Here is a 20,738-nt window from a genome sequence, read left to right as displayed (position 1 = left end):
TGTCTCAGGAATTGGGAAATCACCATCTCAAAGGAATGGCCAGACTACCAGGGGTTGGGTCACGTGCAAGGGCCTCCCCTGCTCGCCTTGAGGATGGCGGTCTCTTCTTACCTTTGTGTGCAACTTGGCAAACTGCTTGTCGTCCAGCAGGCTCTGGATGTAAACTCGCCTCTTGTACCGGAACTGGAGAACAAGAGCAGAGGGGAGAAAGGAGCGTCACCCACAAATCGCCAAAACAGGCCCTGTGCCAAGGGCAGCCCACATGCTTCAGAGGCATTTAAGGATGTCAAGAAAGCCCAGTTGCAGGATCAGGACCAAGGGGTGTGGGCGGGCTTTAGTCTAGCATCTTGTTCTCCCACTGTCCAACCAGGTGCCTGAATGGAAAGTCCACAAGCAGGACCTCTCCCCACCTGCGATTCCCAGGAGAAGGTATTCGGCAGCTCACCATCTTGGTTCAGTTCCTTCCCTTTGGAAGCATTGCAAGTTCTTTCCCCCAATCTTGGGGGATATAACAGCAGTGCTCAGAGCTTATCTACACTTACCTTTCCTCTGCTGTTTTCACACATGGTCCACACTTTAAAGCTCTCTCTGAGCACCCTTTTTTTAGATCCGGAGATTTAAAGCTGCTCTTTAAAGCTGAATCAGAGCAAACATCAATCCGCAGAAAACCCCAATGGCTGTTTGCTCCAATTCAGCTTTAAAGAACAGGTTTTCGCAGGGAAAAGGGCACTTGGACACAGAGCTTTAAAATCGGACCTGGGAACCAACCCCCCCTTTTTAAAAAAAGTAATATATGGGTATATTACTCCATGCCTGCTCAATCTTGGCTGTAAAAAGGCTCAGAGAAGAAGTCAGTACTCTCCTAATGTTCTTGGGCTCTGAGGAATTGCCAGGGTAGAGGAATTCTAGAGTGGTTAATCAGGTGCCACCCTCTCTCCCACCAGAGCAAACACGATCCATACTGAGAGTTGGGGAAACGGGCAAGTCCATTCATCTGGGCGGGCACAGAGGAAGGGGGAAATTGGTTAGGTCTGTTGGGCAAACAACCTGGGGATTTATAGGTCAAAACCATGTTCACAGGGAACTGGTCCAAATCCCACACGGGATTCTGTTTCGTCCGTGATTTCTAGGCGTGGGTCTGAGAGGTTTTTCTTTTTTCCATCACTTTTTCTGGGAAAACCCGCTGTTGACTGCTGAGGGATACCCCACACATCCGCCTGTCTCGGGTCTAGAAAGCATGGCTCTGAGCGGGTCAGCTGCAAGCAGCCTTCCCCTTACCCCACTCCTTTCCCAAGGAAAAGCTGCTCTTTGGCGGGGAATGGGAACAAACAGCAACCTGCAGAAAACATGATTGCCACTTGCTCTGATGGAGCGCAAAACAGCGCTTTTCCCTGGGGGAAAGCAGCGGGACCAGAGGAAGTGTTTAATCCACAGAAAAACCAACTGATCTTCGCTCCGATTCAGCAGTAAACAACGGGTGTTCCCCAGGAAAGGGGTGGGGCAAATGGAAAGTATCTCAGACCTGCACTTAGAAATCAGTTCAGCATGGAATACTGTGTAGGATTTAACTTCCTGTGAACTGGAAGGAAGGAAGGAAGGAAGGAAGGAAGGAAGACCAAACTTCCAGTTGTCATGGGAGAGAGATAAAAATTAGGCCCCATCCAGGAAGAGTCTTGTGAAAGTGTTTGGGGCCCTGAGCAGGTCCTGTGTGGCTGGCATCAGTCCGTCCTTCCCATTTTCCAAGCACAAAAACCCATCCAGCTCTTCTCCTCCTTCCCTCCCTTTCCTAAATTTAGCTCGGTGGTGATTCATTGTTTTCGAAGCAGCGCACCTGAAGAGCTATGTGAAGAAGAGGTGGCAAAGGTTGGCATTTTAGAACTAACTGACAAATCAGAGAAGGAGCAGACTGCTGGGCCCGCTTGGCATTCACTGAGGAGCTCTTGAGGGACTCCGGTGTGAAATCATTGATCTCTTTTGCTAAAAGACATGCCTAACATTAGCCCCCCCCCCCTCCCCATACCTGAGGCTTGCAGAGAAGTTCCTGCAGCATCTGCTTTCGGAAAGGGATTTGGGGAGCAGGGAAGATATGGGGAAACAAAAGTGGGTGCCTGCGTTAAATTGGTGGGAAACGGCTGCAATCCCCCTGTTATGTACTGAGTGGAATAGGATCCAAAATGCAGCAGTCTGATTGGTCCTAGAACAATAGGATTCAGAATGCAGCAGTCTGATTGGTCCACAGGAGCCACCCAATCCAGCTCCAGGTGGAAGTGAATCCAGAAGTGATTGGCCTAGTGGAGAATCCCGGAATTAGCCAATCACATGGGGCCTATTGTGTAAATAATGTACAGTGGTATCTCGGGTTACATACGCTTCAGGTTACAGACTCCGCTAACCCAGAAATATTACCTCGGGTTAAGAGCTTTGCTTCAGGATGAGAACAGAAATCGTGCGGCAGCGGCACGGTGGCAGCAGGAGGTCTCATTAGCTAAAGTGGTGCTTCAGGTTAAGAACAGTTTCAGGTTAAGAACGGACCTCCAGAACAAATTAAGTACGTAACCAGAGGTACCACTGTATATAAAACAGACATTTTGGGGGAACTTCCATTCCTCCTCACCACTATGAGCTGAATAAAGAGCATGAAATCCACTCTCAACTCCGAGTATATTTCATGCCCAAATCTGATTGGGGTGGCAACATTTGTCAGGTGCCAAGGCACCAGATGCATCCCACACATCTACATTTAGACCACATGGGGCAGCTGCTTTTGGAGGCAAAACATCACAGGCCAGGGAGCCCCCAGCCAGGATGGGCAAAGGTGACCCACAGCGCCTCTGCTGCAAGAATTAAATGCTAAGCCAGTATTTCTAAATGGGATTTTAATAGATCTTTGAGGTCCAAGTAAGTGGTTACTGAGAGCACCCAGCCTGACCTCCGGTACAGCAACGAGGTCAACCATCAATTTCCTAGAATCATAGAATCTTAGAGTTGGAAGGGACCCAGGGGTCATCTAGTCCAACCCCCTGCAATGCAGGAATCTCAGCTAGATTTATTTCTATTTGTTGCCATGTATGGGCTAGAAAAGTGCCCCAGTGGCCAGAATCTTCCACTAAGAAGTTGTGCCACAACCCCAAACCTTCCCTTGACTCATGGACTCAGCCACTGTGATCCACGCGACGGAAAGCTCCAAACTCGATTATTGTAACTCACTCTACGTGAGGCTGCCCTTGAGACTGACCCAGAAACTCCAGCGGGTGCAGAATGCCGTGGTGAGACTCCTTATGGGGTCCTTGCCGCAGGATCACATTCACCCGGTGCTATACCAGCTGCACTGGCTCCCGGTGGAGTACAGGATGGCAACCATCGGGTTAGAGTTCTACGAAGATTACAGGAGAGAGGGGGTCCGGCTGTGCCTTGGCCAAAGGCCTGGTGGAACAGCTCCGTCTTGCAGGCCCCGCGGAAAGATGTCAAGTCCCGCAGGGCCCTGATCTCTTGGGACAGACCTTTCCACCAGATTGGGGCCATGGCCAAAGAAGCCCTGGCTCTGGTTGAGGCCAGCCTAACCTCCCTGTGGCCCGGGATCTCCAAGATGTTTTTGTTTGAAGACCGTAAGGTCCTCCGTGGGACATACCAGGAGAGGCGGTCCCATAGGTATGAGGGTCCTAGGCCATATAGGGCTTTAAAGGTCAAAACCAGCACCTGAAACCTGACCCTGTACTCCACCAGGAGCCAGTGCAGCTGGTATAGCACCGGGTGAATGTGATCCTGCGGCAAGGACCCCATAAGGAGTCTCACCACGGCATTCTGCACCCGCTGGAGTTTCTGGGTCAGTCTCAAGGGCAGCCCCATGTAGAGTGAGTTACAACAATCAAGCCTGGAGGTGACCATCACGTGGATCACAGTGGCTGAGTCCATGAGTCAAGGGAAGGTCTGGTGTTGTGGCACGACTTCTTAGTGGAAGATTCTGACCACTGGGGCACTTTTCTAGCCCGTACATTGCAATAAATAGAAATAAATGTAGCTGAAATTCCTGCATGCAGTGGGTTGGATTAGATGACCTTTGAGTCCCTTCCAACTCTAAGATTCTAGGAAATCGATGGTTAAAACCAGCACCTTGAACCTGATCCTGTACTCCTCCGGGAGGCAGTGCAGTACGCTCCACCCGCCCCCTCATCCTCCACCAGTGAGCAAAGGCTGGCAATCCCCATGCCATTCAGAAGCTTGCTCTCTGGAGAAGGAATGCCCCCTGTTGTTTCCATTCCACCCCAGCTCAACATGGCGCCCATGCCCCAAGGCAGGCCCAAGTGGGGCTGGGGGTGGTAGCTAGGGAAAACGAGGCAGGCCTCCAGGTCGGTACCTCCAGGTAAGGGACCGGGGTGTCCGGGTTCAGAGGGTACTCCCTCAACAGCCGCTCTTCGTCCAGGAACTTCCCGGCCCTGCCGTTGAAGGCTGGCTGGAAGAGGCCATAGTTCAGCACGTCCTTCAGGCTGTGGTTCAAGGTGCAGAGGATGCGCTGCTTGGAGACCCAGACGGGGACATCAGGGTTCAGCCGCATGCACTTCTGTCAAGGGGAAGAGAGAGAGATAGAGAGAGAGAGATGCTGCTGAGCAAATTGGTACAAAATGTGGGCAGGGGGAGGGAGAGGCATTGGGTTTTGTTTGCATTTTAATGAGAAGCCACCGTGTTCACTCTTCTTGAACCAATATGCAAAGTGAAGCACAGCTATCCTTCAAAAGCCACACTTGCCTGCATTTTGCAATGCAGTTCTCCGGCAAAAGTGCGCAGAAATAAATTGTGTTGGGGGGGGGGGGAGTGTGCATTAAAATACATATGCAAGTTAAAAGACAAACAAAAAAACATCTCCCAACTAAAAATGCATTATATTAGGGGAACCCGCTTTGCAAAAACGTGCACATTATTTATTTTTATTTATTTGAATCGTTAAATTTATATGTCACTTTATTGTAAAGGGGAAAAACCTCAACGTGGTTTACGAAAAGAATAAAACGATGTCAAGGGTCTCCTCAGCCAAAGGAATGCACACGGCAGATGGTTAACTCTTTAAGGACAAAGCTGACACTTAACAGTAGTTTCCATGGCTCCAGATACCACACACAACATTTTAGTGCAGGGGTCAGCAAACTTTTTCAGCAGGGTCCCTCAGACCTTGTGGGGGGCCGGACTATATTTTTTGTGGGGAAATGAACGAATCCCTATGCCCCACAAATAACCCAGAGATGCATTTTAAATAAAAGCACATGCTCTACTCATGTAAAAACACTCTGATTCCTGGTCTGTCTGCGGGCCGGATTTAGAAGACGAATGGGCTGGATCCGGCCCCCGGGCCTTAGTTTGCCTACCCATGTTTTAGTGCCTAGGGAGCTATTCCCAGGTCTGTACTCTATGGAGCAGTTGCAGCAGAAGGAGGTCCACGCCCCCTCCGCCAGCTTAGGAACCTTCTACCAATGGGCTGCACGCACGCAGCCAGAGAGCCTGCCTGAAAACTGCCTCTGCTCCTCCCTTTTCAATCCCCTCCTGGTTCTGGGAGATAGTGGTGCAGGAGAGGATGGGGAAGCCCTTCCAGCCCTTCATTTGCCTGACCTGCCTCTTCCTCCTCTTCTTCTGACCCATCCTGCGCTCCACCCTCCAGCTGGGAAGCTTCCCTTGGCTCCAGCTCTCGCCTCCTGGCCGGTACAGTCCCCCACAAATCACTGCCCCTCTCTCCCAAGTCAGACGCCAGCCCCGCTTCCCCCAGTGCGCACTTGTCAGCATCTCCCCTGTCCCTGACGGACCATAAAATTATCTACAAAAACAGTTTTAAACAGCTACATTGTTAGCCTATTTACTTATTTCATAAAATCCACACACCTCGTTACAAAAAACTTTCAAGTGGTTGACAATAAAGATAAGACAAATAACATTGCTGTTTAAACAGAATGAACAACAATTACTTAAAGCGTCCCCCCCCAAAATTAAACTCAACAATAAACGAAAAACAAATTAAAACATGAACCAGCATTCTAAATATCTGGGTAGGCTAAACAAAATAGGATCAGGCAAAATTGCAAACAAACATGTGCATATTAAGAGAAATTCTAATTTAAATGCTGATGAATTTTCATGAGGGATTATTAAATATATTCATTTATCTTATAGAAAGGATGTTGAAATGTGGAGAAATGAACTTAAGGCTGAAAAAACAAGATATTGGGAGAGAATGAATGAACTGCCCTTCCCTTTGCACACAAAACGGCAGGCGATGCTTTTCAGGGCAGGCAGGAAGAGGGTCACCAGAGTCTGAAATGCACAGAGATTACCTGTGCGGGTGGGCCTGGCTCCCAACATGTTGTGAGGAAATATTAAGAGATAAATGGTATCAGTTGTTTCTATACTAACACACAGAGCATGGGGGAAAACACAACGAATTTGAGCTCATACAGGATGGCAAATATGACCTAGGAGGCATTACTAAAACCTGGTGGGATGAGACACATGACTGGAATGTAGGAACTGAGAAATATAACCTACTCAGATGAAATAGAACAAACAAGAAGGGAGGAGGAGAAGCATTATATGATCTGGAGCATGGAAGGCAGATTGAGACTACAGTGGTATCTCAGGTTAAGTACTTAATTCGTTCTGGAGGTCCGTTCTTAACCTGAAACTGTTCTTAACCTGAAGCACCACTTTAGCTAATGGGGCCTCCTGCTGCTGCTGTGCCGCCGGAGCCTGACTTCTGTTCTCATCCTGAAGCAAAGTTCTTAACCTGAGGTACTATTTCTGGGTTAGCAGAGTCTGTAACCCGAAGCGTATGTAACCTGAAGTGTATGTAACCCGAGGTACCACTGTAAAGGGTAAAAATTGTAGGAGAGAGGAACAACAGTGTCCTTACTGTGGGTGTTTGCTATAGACCACCAAGCCAGACTGAAGACTTGGATGATGTCTTCCTAGAGCAGATTACCAAACATTCAAAAAGGAGAGAAATAGTAATCATGGGGGACTTCAACTTCCCTGATATCTGTTGGGACTCAAACCCTGCCAGTAATGCAAGGTCTGACAAATTCCTCTGTTGCTTCGCTGACAATTTCATTTCCCAGAAGGTGGAAGAAACAGCAAGGGCATCATCTATCTTGGACCTGGTCCTCAGCAACAGGAAGGAACTGATTGACAAAGTGGAAGTAACTTGCAAACCTTGTGAGGAAGTGATTGTGTTGGTTTCATGTTACAGAGGAAAGGGAAAGTATAGTTGGACATGCACTTTAGACTTTAAGAAGGCCAAATTTTAAAAGCTGAAGGAGCTGTTGGGTGAGATCCCATGGTCAGAAATACTCAAAGAGTCAAGTTGGATGGGAGGTTCTAAAATGAGAAATATTGAAATTCTAAATGCAGACAATTCCAACGAGAAAGAAAAGTGAGGGGCATCTAAAGAAACTGGCGTGGCTAAATTAGAAGCTTAAAGATGAGCTGAGATTTTAAAAGGGCATGTATAAGAAATGGGAGAAAGGGGAAATAACAAAGGAGGAGTACACACGAGTAGCCAATAGTTTCAGGGAGAAGGTCAGGAGGGCTAAAATTGAGAATCAGCTCAGGCCTGCAAGTAAGGTTAGAAAAGAAGTTTATTTGGCTATCTTCGAAGCAAGAAGAACAAGAACAAGCAAGTCGTAGGTCCTCTGCATGGAGAAGATGGAGAAATGCTATTGGGTGACAGAGAAGAGGTGGAATTGCTCTGTCTTCGCCCAAAAGGAAAGCAATGTCCAACCTGGTGATAATAATGATGAGTAAATGATGTAAGGAGGGAGCTGCAGCCTAAGATAGGCAAAGAGGTAGTAAGGGAACACCAGGCTACTTTAGATGAATTCAAATCTCCAGGGCCTGATGAGCTGCCCACAAGAGGACTAAAGGAGCTTGCGGGTGTTTTCTCAGCACCTGCGTCTATAATCTTTGAGGATTCTTGGAGAACAGGTGAGGTCCCAGCAGGCCAAATGTTGCTCATGCTTTTTAATGAAAACTGCTTGAGGGACACATTTTCTGCTTCAGCGGACGCTGTCCAAGGGTGATGCCAACAAAGGAGGGATACCCTGCAGCCTCTTCTGAAGTGCATGAGGGATTAAGGAAGGGATCTCAGTACGTTGTCGTTCTTCATGTGCTATCGTATGTTAAAATTTGAGATTTCAGTCTACAGCATAAGAAGGAGTCCTGCTGGATCAGGCCAATGGCCCACCTAGTCCAGCATCTTCTTCTCACACTGGCAACCAAGATAGCCATGATGGGAAGCCAGAAACCAGGAGTCAAGCACAAGGGTCTTCTCCCTTCCTGTGGTTTCAGAAGCACTGCTGGCAGAGCATTGGAATTACATCATGGCTGATAGCCACCCATGGACCTGTCCTCCATGGATTTGTCCAATCCTCTATTAAAGTCAAGCAAGTTGGTGGCCATGACTGCCTCCTACAGAAGGGAGATCCATAGTTGGACTGTGCACGGCTTGAAGAAGGACCTTCTTTTAAGCTGTCCTGAGTTTTTCAAACAAGGTAGATTCGAGTCTACCTTTCTCAACACAAGCCAGAGGCAGCTTCTCTTTTTCTTTTTAATATAATTTTTATTGAGTTTTGCTTCACATACATCCACAGAAAGATTCCATCCAAAATTCAAACTAAAACTAAGGATAAACAAATGCATAAAAATACATAATAACTAATTATCTTCCCCTCCATCAACAACCTGTGGTTATTATTCTGATACAAGGAAGTGAGAGCTGGACCATAAAGAAGGCTGATCGCCAAAGAACTGATGCTTTTGAATTCTGGTGCTGGAGGAGGCTCTTGAGAGTGCCATGGACTGCAAGAAGATCAAACCTCTCCATTCTTAAGGAAATCAGCCCTGAGTGCTCCCTGGAAGGACAGATCCTGAAGCTGAGGCCCCAATACTTTGGCCACCTCATGAGAAGAGAAGACTCCTGGAAAAGACCCTGATGTTGGAAAAGATGGAGGGCACAAGGAGAAGGGGATGACAGAGGACAAGATGGTTGGACAGTGTTCTCAAAGCTACAATCATGAGTTTGACCAAACTGCGGGAGGCAGTGGAAGACAGGAGTGCCTGGCGTGCTCTGGTCCATGGGGTCACGAAGAGTCGGATACGACTAAATGACTAAACAACAACAACATTATTCTGAATGATCAAACCTAAGCACTCTAGTCTTTTGTATTGACTTCCGTCCACCAGGAGTCATTTTTTTCTTTCCTTAACTGCCTTCTTGAAATGTTTTTCATTTCTTGGTATTAACTTGTTTAATTATGATACCTGTTTTGTCTTTTGCAGCTGCTCTTTCTCCATGTCTCAAACCAGCCCAAGACCCTGGTTTCAGGAAATCAACACCTTACACTGCCTTACTCTGGAAACATGAGCAGCTGCCTTCAACCCCCAACGGTTTGAAGCCGTTTCATTGCAGGAGGTGGTTGTGCACAGCAGTCATTGCTTAGCATGCTTCGCAAGTGCTGCCAGCCCCCTCTCCCCAGAACAAGCCACAAACCGTGCCTCTCCCTGCCTGACCCAAAAATGGGATGGAAATGCAGCCCATGATCCCATCCCTGGTGTTCAGGAGTGGGAGCAGCTAGAGAAAATGCTTTTCTGGTACTTGAATGCTACATCACAAAGCGAAAGATCTATTTCTACTGAAAGCCCAGGACAGGATGTGGGGGACGCTCTGAATTTAGAATCAAAATGAATAATACAAAGGGATGTGCGCTGATCAGACTAACTGCTTCCATAATGCATCCAGTGGAACAGTTACTCTTCGTGAAGCTTCCCCAGAAATCCAGGAGATTGGGAAATCTGGCAATGGACCTCAGCACCTTTAATAAATAATAATAATAATAATTTGGCAGGCCTGTGTCCCCCAGCCCCACCCCCAGATCAGCTTTGACAAAAGACCGCTTGCATTCTGAAGTTTTGCCCACTAACACATCCTTGCAGAAGGCTACTGCGGACCTTTTTGAAAAGGTCTCTCTTGCCCAAGCCCAGCAAAAACCACCCAATTTTGCACCTGGAAATTCAGACCATCTCTGAGGGTTGCGAACAAGGCAAGAGGAGGTGGCAAGGCTGGTGCTGATCTGTGACACTCATGGTGTACCTGCTCTCTCCCAGCCACCCCTGCCAGACTCTTTCCCGCAAGCCCCTGTCGAGGAAGGGTCAACGTTATGAAAAAAAATCATGCTCCACTCCTGTGGCCACAATTACTTCACAGGCAAGTGTTTTTTTAACAAGGAGGTAGCGGTGCACCCCACAAAAAACCACTTGGTGACTCGGTCTTATGTTGGTACTCAGGATCTGAGGGGCAATCATCTGCAAGCCTTCAAGGGGTCCTTCCCCTCTGAGATGCATCCCCTACAAATCCCCTACACAAAGCCACCTCACAGGAAGACACGACGGAAACAGCTGACACACCAAAGGTCTCCAGCTGCCTTGACAAACCTGTGGGATGTAATCCACTGGGAGCAGTCAAGTACAACATTCCTTGTTTTCCTAGAGTGGACATGCAAGGGAACGTTTGGTCCAGGCAGTCAAAACTTCCTGTTCCTCCTGGGCTGGAGCATCCTTCTTTGCATGTGACTAGTGGGTGGGTGTGACCTTACCTGTCCAGGTAAAAGGCTGCCTTTCTCTCTCTCTTTCCCATCTTCCTTTCATCCTGCAAACTTCCTGGACTAAACTGCTGGCTGCCAGCCAAGCAGTCGCCCAGGTCATCTCCCTTATGGGGTAATTCTGTTTGTACATGTTTGTAACTTTAAGCCTAAGGCCTGCCTTCAGGGATCACACTGTGCTCTGCCCGATCATGAGTAAACTTTCTTTTTACTGCTTATGAATAAGACTGTGGTGTCTTTATTCTTTTAGGAGGGATTCAAGGGGTCTTACCAGGAAAATATTAGAACACATTTCAATCTGGACAAGCCAGATGGAATTGCGTATTGTCTTAAGAAACTCACACGAATTTGCAACTAGTTTTCTGCTGTGTAAAGGGGAATGGACTCTGCTAAGTAAAGGAACTTGCTGGTTCAGGTTAGGAAGGATATTAATAAACAATATATCCTCTCCTGCTACCCTGAACATTCCCACAAAACCTGGCCTTCAGCAAGAACAAAAAGTGAGGCAGGAACCGCACTCTGCACCCAGGAGTTCCTTTTGCAAACCTCCTCTGGAGGTATGGCTCTGTGGGGCCTCCTAGCCCCAAGCAAGCCCCTGATAAAGAATTTCTTTTCTTTAAAAGAATAATAATGTCATTTTATTAATAAGCAAAATAAACCAAAGACAAAGAGCATTGTACACAGGTTGTACCTTAAAGTTGTACATTGACAATAAAGGTATTATTATTATTATAAAGAAGTCCTGTTGCAGCAGGTTGAACATGGCATAAGGTTGGACATGATCCCACAACTTGTTGTTCCAAAATATTACAAGAAATACCTTTCCCCACAAAGCTGTGAGGCTGGTTTGTGCTCTTTTGTGGCAAGTTAGCCTAAGCATAAATTGGCCCCCTCCTGCCATCTGCAAGAAGCTCATCTTAAAAGAAAATCCAAGATGTTGGCAGCCAGCAGCCTCTTTACTCGAACTGCACAAATTGGGGCGCAGGCTGTCACAGCCGCTGATGGGCACAGAGGGGCCAAGCACCCCTCAAAGTGCCAGCAGAGGACGGCTTGACAGATTCAGGGCATGGAAGAGGCAGGGCAGCCCTCCGTTCCCAGGGAGTTCTCTGCTGCACAAGGACAGAGAGGGCAGGGAGGCTGAGGCCAGGATGGTGCTCCTGTCTTCTGCCACAAGGAGTTGGGGAAAGGAAGAAAGCAAACTGAGCATTATACACAGATGTGTGAGATGGACAGCACCACCATTCTTGCTTTTCACAGAGTAGAATGGCAGCTTTGTAGGGAAGGTGACTTGGGGTGGAGAAGAGATGGAAGGAGGCTCCTGAATCCTGTCCCCATCTACCATGTCTCTGTTCTCTTTTCCCACGACCCCCTGCTTCAAAATGTGGCAATTCTGTGGTGGTGGTCACAGTGGTCACTGTAAGCAGATGGAAACAAGAGCAGGATCTTGATTCACTTGTAGTGTAAAAATACCATGGATAATGTGGTTTGATTAACCATTGGAGTACTGGTGAATATGCAGGTGCAGGTTCTTAAAATGGAGGGAATGGGGGGGGGGGTCCCAAGTCAGAGAATCTCTCATATATATATATATATATATTCTTTTCTAGTGTGTGTTTATTTGTACTTTGTATTTGTAAAATCAATAAAAATGTGTTGTTTTTTAAAAATGCGGCAATTCTGATCTCCCCCCCCCAAAAAATAGGGAAACCTTAATGTGGGAGGCACAATTTGGAACAGAGAAATAGTTGCGCTTCCATTTCTCCGCTACCTTTCCCCCTCCCCAATCAAAGCGGTCAAGTGGTGTCAGGAGTCCAGGTTCCCAGCTTGATAACACAGTAATCATAGTTAATTAAAAAGGATGATTTACTGTCAAAACAAACAGATAGCTCCAGATGGCTCTAACACAGCCTCCGACATCATCAGTCAAGATGACCCTTCTGAAGATCCCTTCCGGTTTCTACTGAAAATGGAGAACTTTCGCGTCTTACATTGCTTGCTTTGATCCAGTCCAACAGCCCTCCCCTTAGGCGACTCTGAGGAGGGATTGGATCAGCTCCCCCCTCCTCCCTTTCCGACAAACTACTTCCATCTCTGTTTGGGCCTGTCTGAACTTCCTGAGAGCTTTGGCTGGGTTCCCGCCCGCTCTCAGCCGTTCCCTTATCACCCGGCATTCCAAGGACGGGGGAGTTGGCACTAGTTGCTGTTCATCCTGCACAAAAGTTAACTCTTTCTGTTCCTGGCTGCTTTCTTCCATTGGCTGCAAACCTTCACTGGGAGCTGGCTCATTCCTGACAAGTGGGCACGTTTTGGGCAAGGCGATGTTGCCAGTCTCCCTCCACCGTGCACCTTAACCGCTCTCTCCCAGGAGCGATCCAAGACACGAGCCATTGCCATGAGGGCAAAGGCCTTTGTCAGAGCCTCTGCTGCTCTCCCATGGCAGTGGGCAGGAGGGGGTTCAAGAGTCAGAGAGAGGGTCAATGGGCACAGCCAAACGCTGCTGCTGGCCACTCAGCTTCCATCTGGCCTCTTGGGAATCAGGAGCCTCTCTTGCGACGGAGCACTCCCCGCTTCCTGGTGGGAAATCGTGCCACACGGGCCAACCATGCCTCTCTCCCTTTGCTTCTCATTCTGGTAAGGGATCTGCATTATGCCTCTTTTCAAAGGCAAAGCCTTTGTCACAGGGGTGCCAGCAGAATCTCCTGGCCTCCAAACGCCGACAATCACTGCCAGCAAATGAGCGGACATCAAAGGCCGCCTGGCAGGGCTGTCTTGCGAGATCTGAGTCCTCGTTAAATGCTAAATGACTGGTGCTCGGTGGCGGAGAGCGCTTGGGTGCAGGGAGCTGCCTAATTAGCCAACCAGCCTGGACAATACGGCCGACCCCAGGTGACCGCCTGCCTCGGGAGTGCTTGACCAGCTTGCTTTTAAAACCCGTATTATCTGGGGGTGGGAAGGGAAGGGGGGAGCTGGTTCGCCCTTCTTCCGAAAAGCTGCAGATTCTTACATTGAGGAATGAAAAGGTTGAAAAGAATGGAGAACAGCTGCCATCCCAACATTTCCGTTTTGGAAATCTCAGCAGACTGCCGTTGCAGTGCCAAAAAGGGACTTCCTCAGCCCAGGTTTCCCACAGCTAAGAGGTGGGATTGTCCCTCATCACAGAATCATAGAACTGTAGAGTTGGATGGGACCCCGAGGGTCATCCAGTCCAACCCCCTGCAATGCAGGAATCTCAGCTAAAGCATCCATAACAGAAGACCATCCAAACCCTGCTTAAAAACCTCCAAGGAAGGCGAGTCTATGTTATGATCTGGTTTACAGGTGATCAAAGTCCCGGCTGAGGACGTCAGGGCGGGGGCAAGATGGCGGGGTGGGAGCAGGAACGAGAATCCAGAAGCCAGGAGTCAAGAAGCCAAGGTCTGAGGATTAGGAAGCAAGAAGCCAAATGCAGCAAGGCTGGAAGCGTGTCGAAGGGAAATGCTGACCTTATATAACTTCCCAGCTCTTGCCACCAGGGGCTGTGAGTTACCAATCGGCCTCAGCTGTGCAGCCACGCCTTGCCTCTTCAGAACAAACTTAGGACGGCCCTACTAGTCACAGGGCCTGGCTCCTGCACACACTCCTGACAGTCTACGACCTACCAAAGGAGACTGTTCCACTGTCAAACAGATCTTACCACCAGAAAGTTCTTCCTGATGTTTAATCAGAACCTCCCTCCTTGTCACTTCCATCCATTGGTTTGGGTCCTCCCCTCTAGAGCAGCAGAAAACAAGCTTGCTCTGTCCTCTGTGAGGCAACCCTTAAGATATTTGAAGATGGCTCTCATGTCAGCTCTCGGTCTCCTCTTCTCTGGGCTAAACATACCTGATTCCCTCAACCGTTCCTCATCAGGCTTGGCTTCCAGACCCCTGATCACCCTTGTCTCCTTGCTCTGTCTGCACACCTTCCAGATTGTCAATATCCTTCTTATGTCTTCATAAGAAGGACACAGAAATGGACACAGGACTCCAGGCGGGGTGTTGCAAGTGGCTTGGCTCACTAATTGCTCTTTGCTGACAAAAGCAGCCTTCCCCAACCCGGTGCTCTCGAGATACTTTGGACTACAGCTCCCATCAGCCACAGCCAGCATCAAAGGAAGTGTCCGATCCTCATTCCCAGAGTGTTTCCCTTCCCAGAAAAAGAAGGAAGTCTTCCGGGGAGTCGCTTTGTTTCGCAAGAGCTTTCAAGTTGGCTTCAGTTGTGCAGCCTGGATTTGCCGGGTTGTGGCTGAATCCCGCCTGAAAATAATGACAGTGTAAGGGGCAAAGAGTTCTGGAGGGCACCAGGCTGAGGAAGGCAGGGGAACTGTATTGTGTGTGTGTGTGTGTGTGTGTACGTACACCCTCTGCAAAGAACTTTTCTAAGATTCCCTCTAAAACTCAACACTCAACATCAAAAGACATAAACTAATATGTGCACTATCGACACTTTGACGATTACATTCACACCCATAATGTTTGTTTGATAAAGTACGTTTTAGATATATCTATATATACTCCGACATGCAAGAGGACGGTCAAGGTCTCCTCTGTTCACTGAAGCAGTCTGCTTGTTCTTCAACAGCCCACTGATGGGTGATCAAAGGAGAAACAGCTGCTCTAATGAATAGAGGAGCCTTTCATCGATGTGGGGTGTGTGGTCCCCCCCCCCCCGTACTAATTATGAACCACTGGGGGGGGGGGAAGAGCCTTTGGGTTTGGAGCCTGCATGGCAACCTGCAGAAAAGTTCTGCAAGGTGTTTCTTGAATTAATAGCGCAACAGATTTCTTTCAGCTGCACAGGCTCCGTGAAAGCCAATGTGACAGGACAGGACACGAAGTGGGAAGGGGTCACAGCTCAGAGAGAGCGGAGCATGTTGGCGTCACACGCAGAAAGAAGGTCTAAGGTGCAGCTCCTGCTGAAAGGTGCATGCAACAGAATCACAGAATTGTAGAGTCGGAAGGGACCTCTAGCCCAGCTCCTGCAATGCAGGAATCTCAACTAAAGCATCCATGGCAGATGGCCCTCCAGCAGGAGGGTTGCCATACATCCGGAAAAACCCAGACGTGTCCTCTTTTGAGGGGCCAACATGCCCATCAAGGCAGATTTTTACATTTTAAAGGAAATGTTTTTTGTTTTGGAGAGGGGCTCAGATTTAGGCTGCTCTGCATGCCATGGCTGCTGCCAGCCCGAGCTGGGGAAAGAGGCATGTGGGCATGGCAGTGGCGGCCCCATGTGCACCTCTTTCCCCGTCTTGGGCTGGCAGCAGCTCAGGCTGTCCTCTTCTTTGCTCTTCAAGATATTACAACAACGGGGGTGGGGTGGGGGAGAATGGCTCCTACCCGCAGGAATGTCTTCTTAAGGTTCTGCCAGAATCTCCTTTTTTCTTTTGATAACTCGAATCTGTTGGTCTGGGCCCTCTGCTCCGAAGCGCTCCTCTCCTTACTCCCAAAGCCAGCTTTTTGGGGGATGAGGGGTCGCAATGAGGAAGACGATCAAAGATGCGCTCTCTGCCCCAGCTTGGCAACTCTGTGTTTGTTTGTTTGTTGTTGTTGAGCCGTTCAGTCGTGTCCGCCTCTTCGTGACCCCCTGGACCAGAGCATGCCAGGCACTCCTGTCTTCCAATGCCTCCCGCAGTTTGGTCAAACTCATGCTGGCAGCTTTGAGAACACTGTCCAACCATCTCGTCCTCTGTCATCCCCTTCTCCTTGTGCCCTCCATCTTTCCCAACATCAAGGTTTTTTCCAGGGAGTCTTCTCTTCTTATGAGGTGGCCAAAGCTTCAGGATCTGTCCTTCCAGTGAGCACTCAGGGCTGATTTCCTTCAGAATGGAGAGGTTTGATCTTCTTGCAGTCCAAGAGACTCTCAAGAGTCTCCTCCAGCACCATAATTCAAAAGCATCAATTCTTCGGCAATCGGCCTTCTTTATGGTCCAGCTCTCACTTCCATACATCACTACTGGGAAAACCATAGCTTGTACTATATGGACCTTTGTTGGCAAAGTGATGTCTCTGCTTTTTAAGATGCTGTCTAAGTTTGTCATTGCTTTTCTCCCAAGAAGCGGCCTTGCCGTGGCGAAGGGGCTTGAATAACTCAGAGAAGCTATGAGCTATGCCATGCAGGGCCACCCAAGATGGACAGGTCATAGTGGAGAGTTTTGACCAAACGTGATCCACCTGGAGCAGGAACCAGCAAGCCACTCCAGTATCCCTGCCAAGAAAACTCCGTGGACAAAGACAACTGGCAACTCTGTAGAGCTGCTTATTTGTGTGCCCCGCCCCCCGCGCCTTGCTCCCTCCGAAGCCAGATTCTGTGTACTAGAAAACTCTCTTGCTTCTCCTCACTCCTGGCAGTTCAAAGCACGATAAACAGCCAGAATGTTGGGAAACAGCTATTGCACACAGAGAGGCTAAAATTCCCCCTGTCAATACAGAAACCGTGTGCTCCCCCTAGGGGGGCAGCGGGAGTGAATGCTAAGTACCAATGACAGTGTTTGGTACATTTTAACCCTGCGATTAACTCAGCTGCACTGCAGGGGAAAGGTAACCACAGCCCCAAAGTGGGAGGCAGCGGGGTGCGGGGTTTGGCGTTCCCGCAGCACCAACAGTGTGCACGAGATATACGGAGGGCTTTTTTTTGCTAATACATTCAGGGGTAGAGGGAGAGCTGCGATCATTAATACGTGAGGAGCGGGGCGGAATTAATGCTGAATCGAAAGAAAGCCGGCTGCTGAACTGCATATTTAAGGCAGGCTCTTTAACAAGCTAACAAAAAGGGGAAAGTCCGGGCGATTAACGCTCTCTGGCAGGACACGGTTTAAATTAAGGCCCTGCTTCCGCGAAGCAATTAAAGCCGCGCTTTGGTCTCTCTGGAATTCAAAACGGCTCCATCTGGATACTTGGAAGCGGAAAGTGCCCACAAAACAGCCCTCCCGCTCTGGCACCTCCCGGGTCCTGCTGGAATCAAGCGCTCGGCCAGCAGGCGCACGCTGCCACTCTCGGCCGTGCGCCATGGAGTCCCTGGAGGAAGACGAGGCTTAATCAACCCAGCGGGCCAAAGCCGGTGGGCACACCTGAGCCGGGTGGCGAGAGAGCCGGGCAGGTGAGCTGTGCGTGCTCCCAGCCTCCTGTTGCTGATCAACAAAGGCCTCCTGAGCGTTGGGGTGGGAGGCTTCTCCCTTCCCCAGAGCATGGATCAGAGCTGCAGAAACCAGCCTTTGCTAAGCTGGTGCCCTGCAGATGTTTGGGGCTGCAGCTCTTACCAACCTCAGGCGCTGAGGGTCTCCGGATAGGGAGCGAAGCGCCCAGGGGGCACCAGGTTGGCAATGCCTGCTTCATAAATGAAGCAGCTTGAGGGAGGACAGAGGAGGTGTGGGATCTAATCACGCCAACAAATTTGGTTATTTCCCCCTGCCTTCGTTTGATGTAATCACGAACTGCTGGAGAGAAAGTGGCGGGGGGGGCGCGGCGGCGGGGCGGGTAGCGGCTGCCCATCTGGATTTTAATAAAGTGCCCACGCTGACTCACAGAGTGTTCCTTATAAATTCGATTCAAATTAACTCGGAAGCAGCCTCACCAACACGCGCACGCAAGCAGAACACCCGGGAGGGTCGTAGCCTCACGAAGCCGAGCTGCCGCAGGGCCTGACTTTTTTGTGGGGGGGGGGAGGAGAAAGGCTTGCCCAAAGCAGAGCCCCCCCATCTTGAGAGCCAAAGGCCAACCTCGTGAATTCAGAGCACCGGAAGGCAGCCAGCGGGTCTCCAGGGCCACCTCTTCAGCCCCCACAATGCCAGGACCTGCCCTCACCTGCCAGCCCGTGCCTAGTATCGCCCAGCAGAACCCAGAACACCACAAGCACCAAGGCAGGGAGAACAGAAATCAGCTGGCAGAGAGTGCCAGGCGACCCGAGGGGGGGGGAAATAAGTGAAATTCATGAATGAAACGTTAAACCATTACCAAGAAAAAGCCCTTATCTCTAGAATGTTTGCTTTAGAGGAGACCTTTCTGACTGGCTCCACGTAAGGTTAACACACAAACACACACACACACACACACACACACACACACACACACACACACACGACTTGAAATATGAGCAACATTTCCTTCCTTCTGAAAGCAAAGAACATCACTGGGCGCAATAGACAAAGTCGAGAAGATGCGGCCCAAGACGCTCATCGCGCAGTCTCTAATTTTTCTCATGTCAATGAAAACAGGGACGCAGCCCAGTGGGACCAGGAGAGATGAGAATCCTGGCACTGGTGGAGGAGGATGCAGGGAGCGGAGGGAGGGAGGGAGGTAAACCAGAAATGCACCCAGGGCGTATTCAGGTTAATCCAGCGAGGGGAAAAGCAACTCCCAGCCCAGATGTCGAGACGAGGAGGAGGAGGAGGAGGAGGAGGGACCTGCTTGTTGCAGAGCGAAGTTATTCCAGGGGGAGCAGCAGAGGCTTAGCTGGAGAGGCGCCTGGCAGCCTCAGGAGCTGCTCAAAAGCCACCCGGTGCATCTCAGCCCCCCTATCCCAAGGACTCCGGGTGCGCAACAATTAAAGGGATCCGTTAAAAGCAAAACAGAAGGATTCCTTCTCCTCAGCAACCGCTAAAGGCTGTTCTCTTCTGCTTTGGTTCTCAGGGGCTACGTTTCAAGTTCGCAGGCAGTGGATTTCGCAGGATCCTCCCACTGGATCCTGGAGATCCTGGGTGTGTGGGGGGGGGGGCACCAGCCTCCCAGGGCAGGAAGATGCCGTCTTGGGCTCCGGAAAGCACCACAGAAGCTGACGGCGCTGCTTCGCCAAATCCAAGCATAGCTGTCAACGTTTTCCTTTTTTAAGGGAAATTCCCTTATTCCGAATAAGATTCCTCGCAAGAAAAGGGAAAAGTTGACAGCTATGAATCCAAGTGCAGGGGGGTGGTCAAGCCAGCCCTTCAAACATGCCAGCAGGATGTCAGGCGTGGGGGCACTTGGGTAGGGGTGGCTGAAGAAGAGTCAGCGGGTCCAAATTCAGGCCAAGCCATGAAGCTCACTGCGTGTCCTGGGCTTGGCAACTCTCTCTCCCTCCCCCTAGCCTGCCTCACAGGGCTGTTCTGAGGATAAGAGAGAGGGGGGAGAGCCATGTATTCCCCCCAAGCCTCCCTTAGACAAAGGGAGGGACAGGAATGTGATAGATTATACAATAACTGCTGCTGCCCCCCCCCCCGGAAACTACCCAATGCTTGCCTTCCAGCCCGAAATGATCACTTCCTCCGCCAAATATTCTATCAGTGTGGATGAGAGTGGATGGATGCAAGTGGATTGCAAGGATCCTGCACCTTCCAACAATGGTGCAGAGGTGACTCAGAAGGTGGTAGGGCTCTCTTTCCTTGGAGGTTTTTAAGCAAAGGTTGGAGGGCCATCTGTCAGCGATGCTTCAGTCGAGATTCCTGCATTGCAGGGGGTTGGTACGTTTCCGAACACAATTCAAAGAGTTGGTGTTGACCTTTAAAGCCCTAAATGGCCTCAGCCCAGTGTACCTGAAGGAGAGTCTCCACCTCCATCATTCTGCCCGGACACTGAGGTCCAGCTCCAAGGGCCTTCTGGTGGTTCCCTCGCTGCGAGAAGCAAAGCTACAGGAACCAGGCAGAGGGCCTTCTCAGTGGTGGCACCCGTCCTGTGGAACGCCCTCCCACCAGATGTCAAAGAGAACAACAACTACCAGACATTTAGAAGACATCTGAAGGCAGCCCTCTTTAGGGAAGCTTTTAATGTTTAACAGACCACTGTACTTCAATACTCTGTTGGAAGCCACCCAGAGTGGCTGGGGAAACCCAGACAGATGGGCGGGGTATAAATAATAAATTCTATTCTATTCTATTCTATTCTATTCAGAGGTTGGAGGGCCATCTGTCAGTGATGCTTCAGTCGAGATTCCTGCATTGCAGGGGGTTGGTCTGGATGACCCTTGGGGTCCCTTCCGACTCTATGATTTTATGATCAGGCAGGTGCCGAACCCTCCTTCCCTCCCTAACTACCAGAGTCACCAGGTATCCTCTGATGTCCTCCTTCCAAGCTGGCCTGGCTAGTGGAAACAGAAGTGGGACTGGAGTGTTGGGGAGAA

At 49.6% G+C, this 20,738-nt stretch overlaps 1 protein-coding gene across 9 annotated transcripts in view; it reads right to left on the bottom strand.

Moving 5' to 3' along the window:
* Positions 1-20,738, bottom strand: part of SHANK3 (SH3 and multiple ankyrin repeat domains 3) — a 430,757-nt gene that overhangs the window by 290,644 nt on the left and 119,375 nt on the right. For all 9 annotated transcript variants that reach the window (XR_014538733.1, XR_014538734.1, XM_083572536.1 and 6 more), the window contains exons 3-4: positions 4,355-4,558; positions 112-183 (exon numbers count right to left, since the gene is read on the bottom strand). Coding sequence is in view for 7 of the 9 variants with exons in the window: in XM_083572536.1 (XP_083428662.1) it covers positions 112-183; positions 4,355-4,558 (276 nt within the window). In the remaining 2 variants the exon portion in view is untranslated. The remainder of the gene's footprint in view (positions 1-111; positions 184-4,354; positions 4,559-20,738) is intronic.

The sequence above is a fragment of the Podarcis filfolensis genome (genome assembly GCF_964270895.1).
Source record: "Podarcis filfolensis genome assembly, chromosome: 10".
NCBI classification, from domain to species: Eukaryota; Metazoa; Chordata; class Lepidosauria; order Squamata; family Lacertidae; genus Podarcis; species Podarcis filfolensis.
The sequence above is the reverse complement of the archived record's forward strand: the minus strand, read 5'-3'. Positions and strand labels throughout refer to the sequence as shown.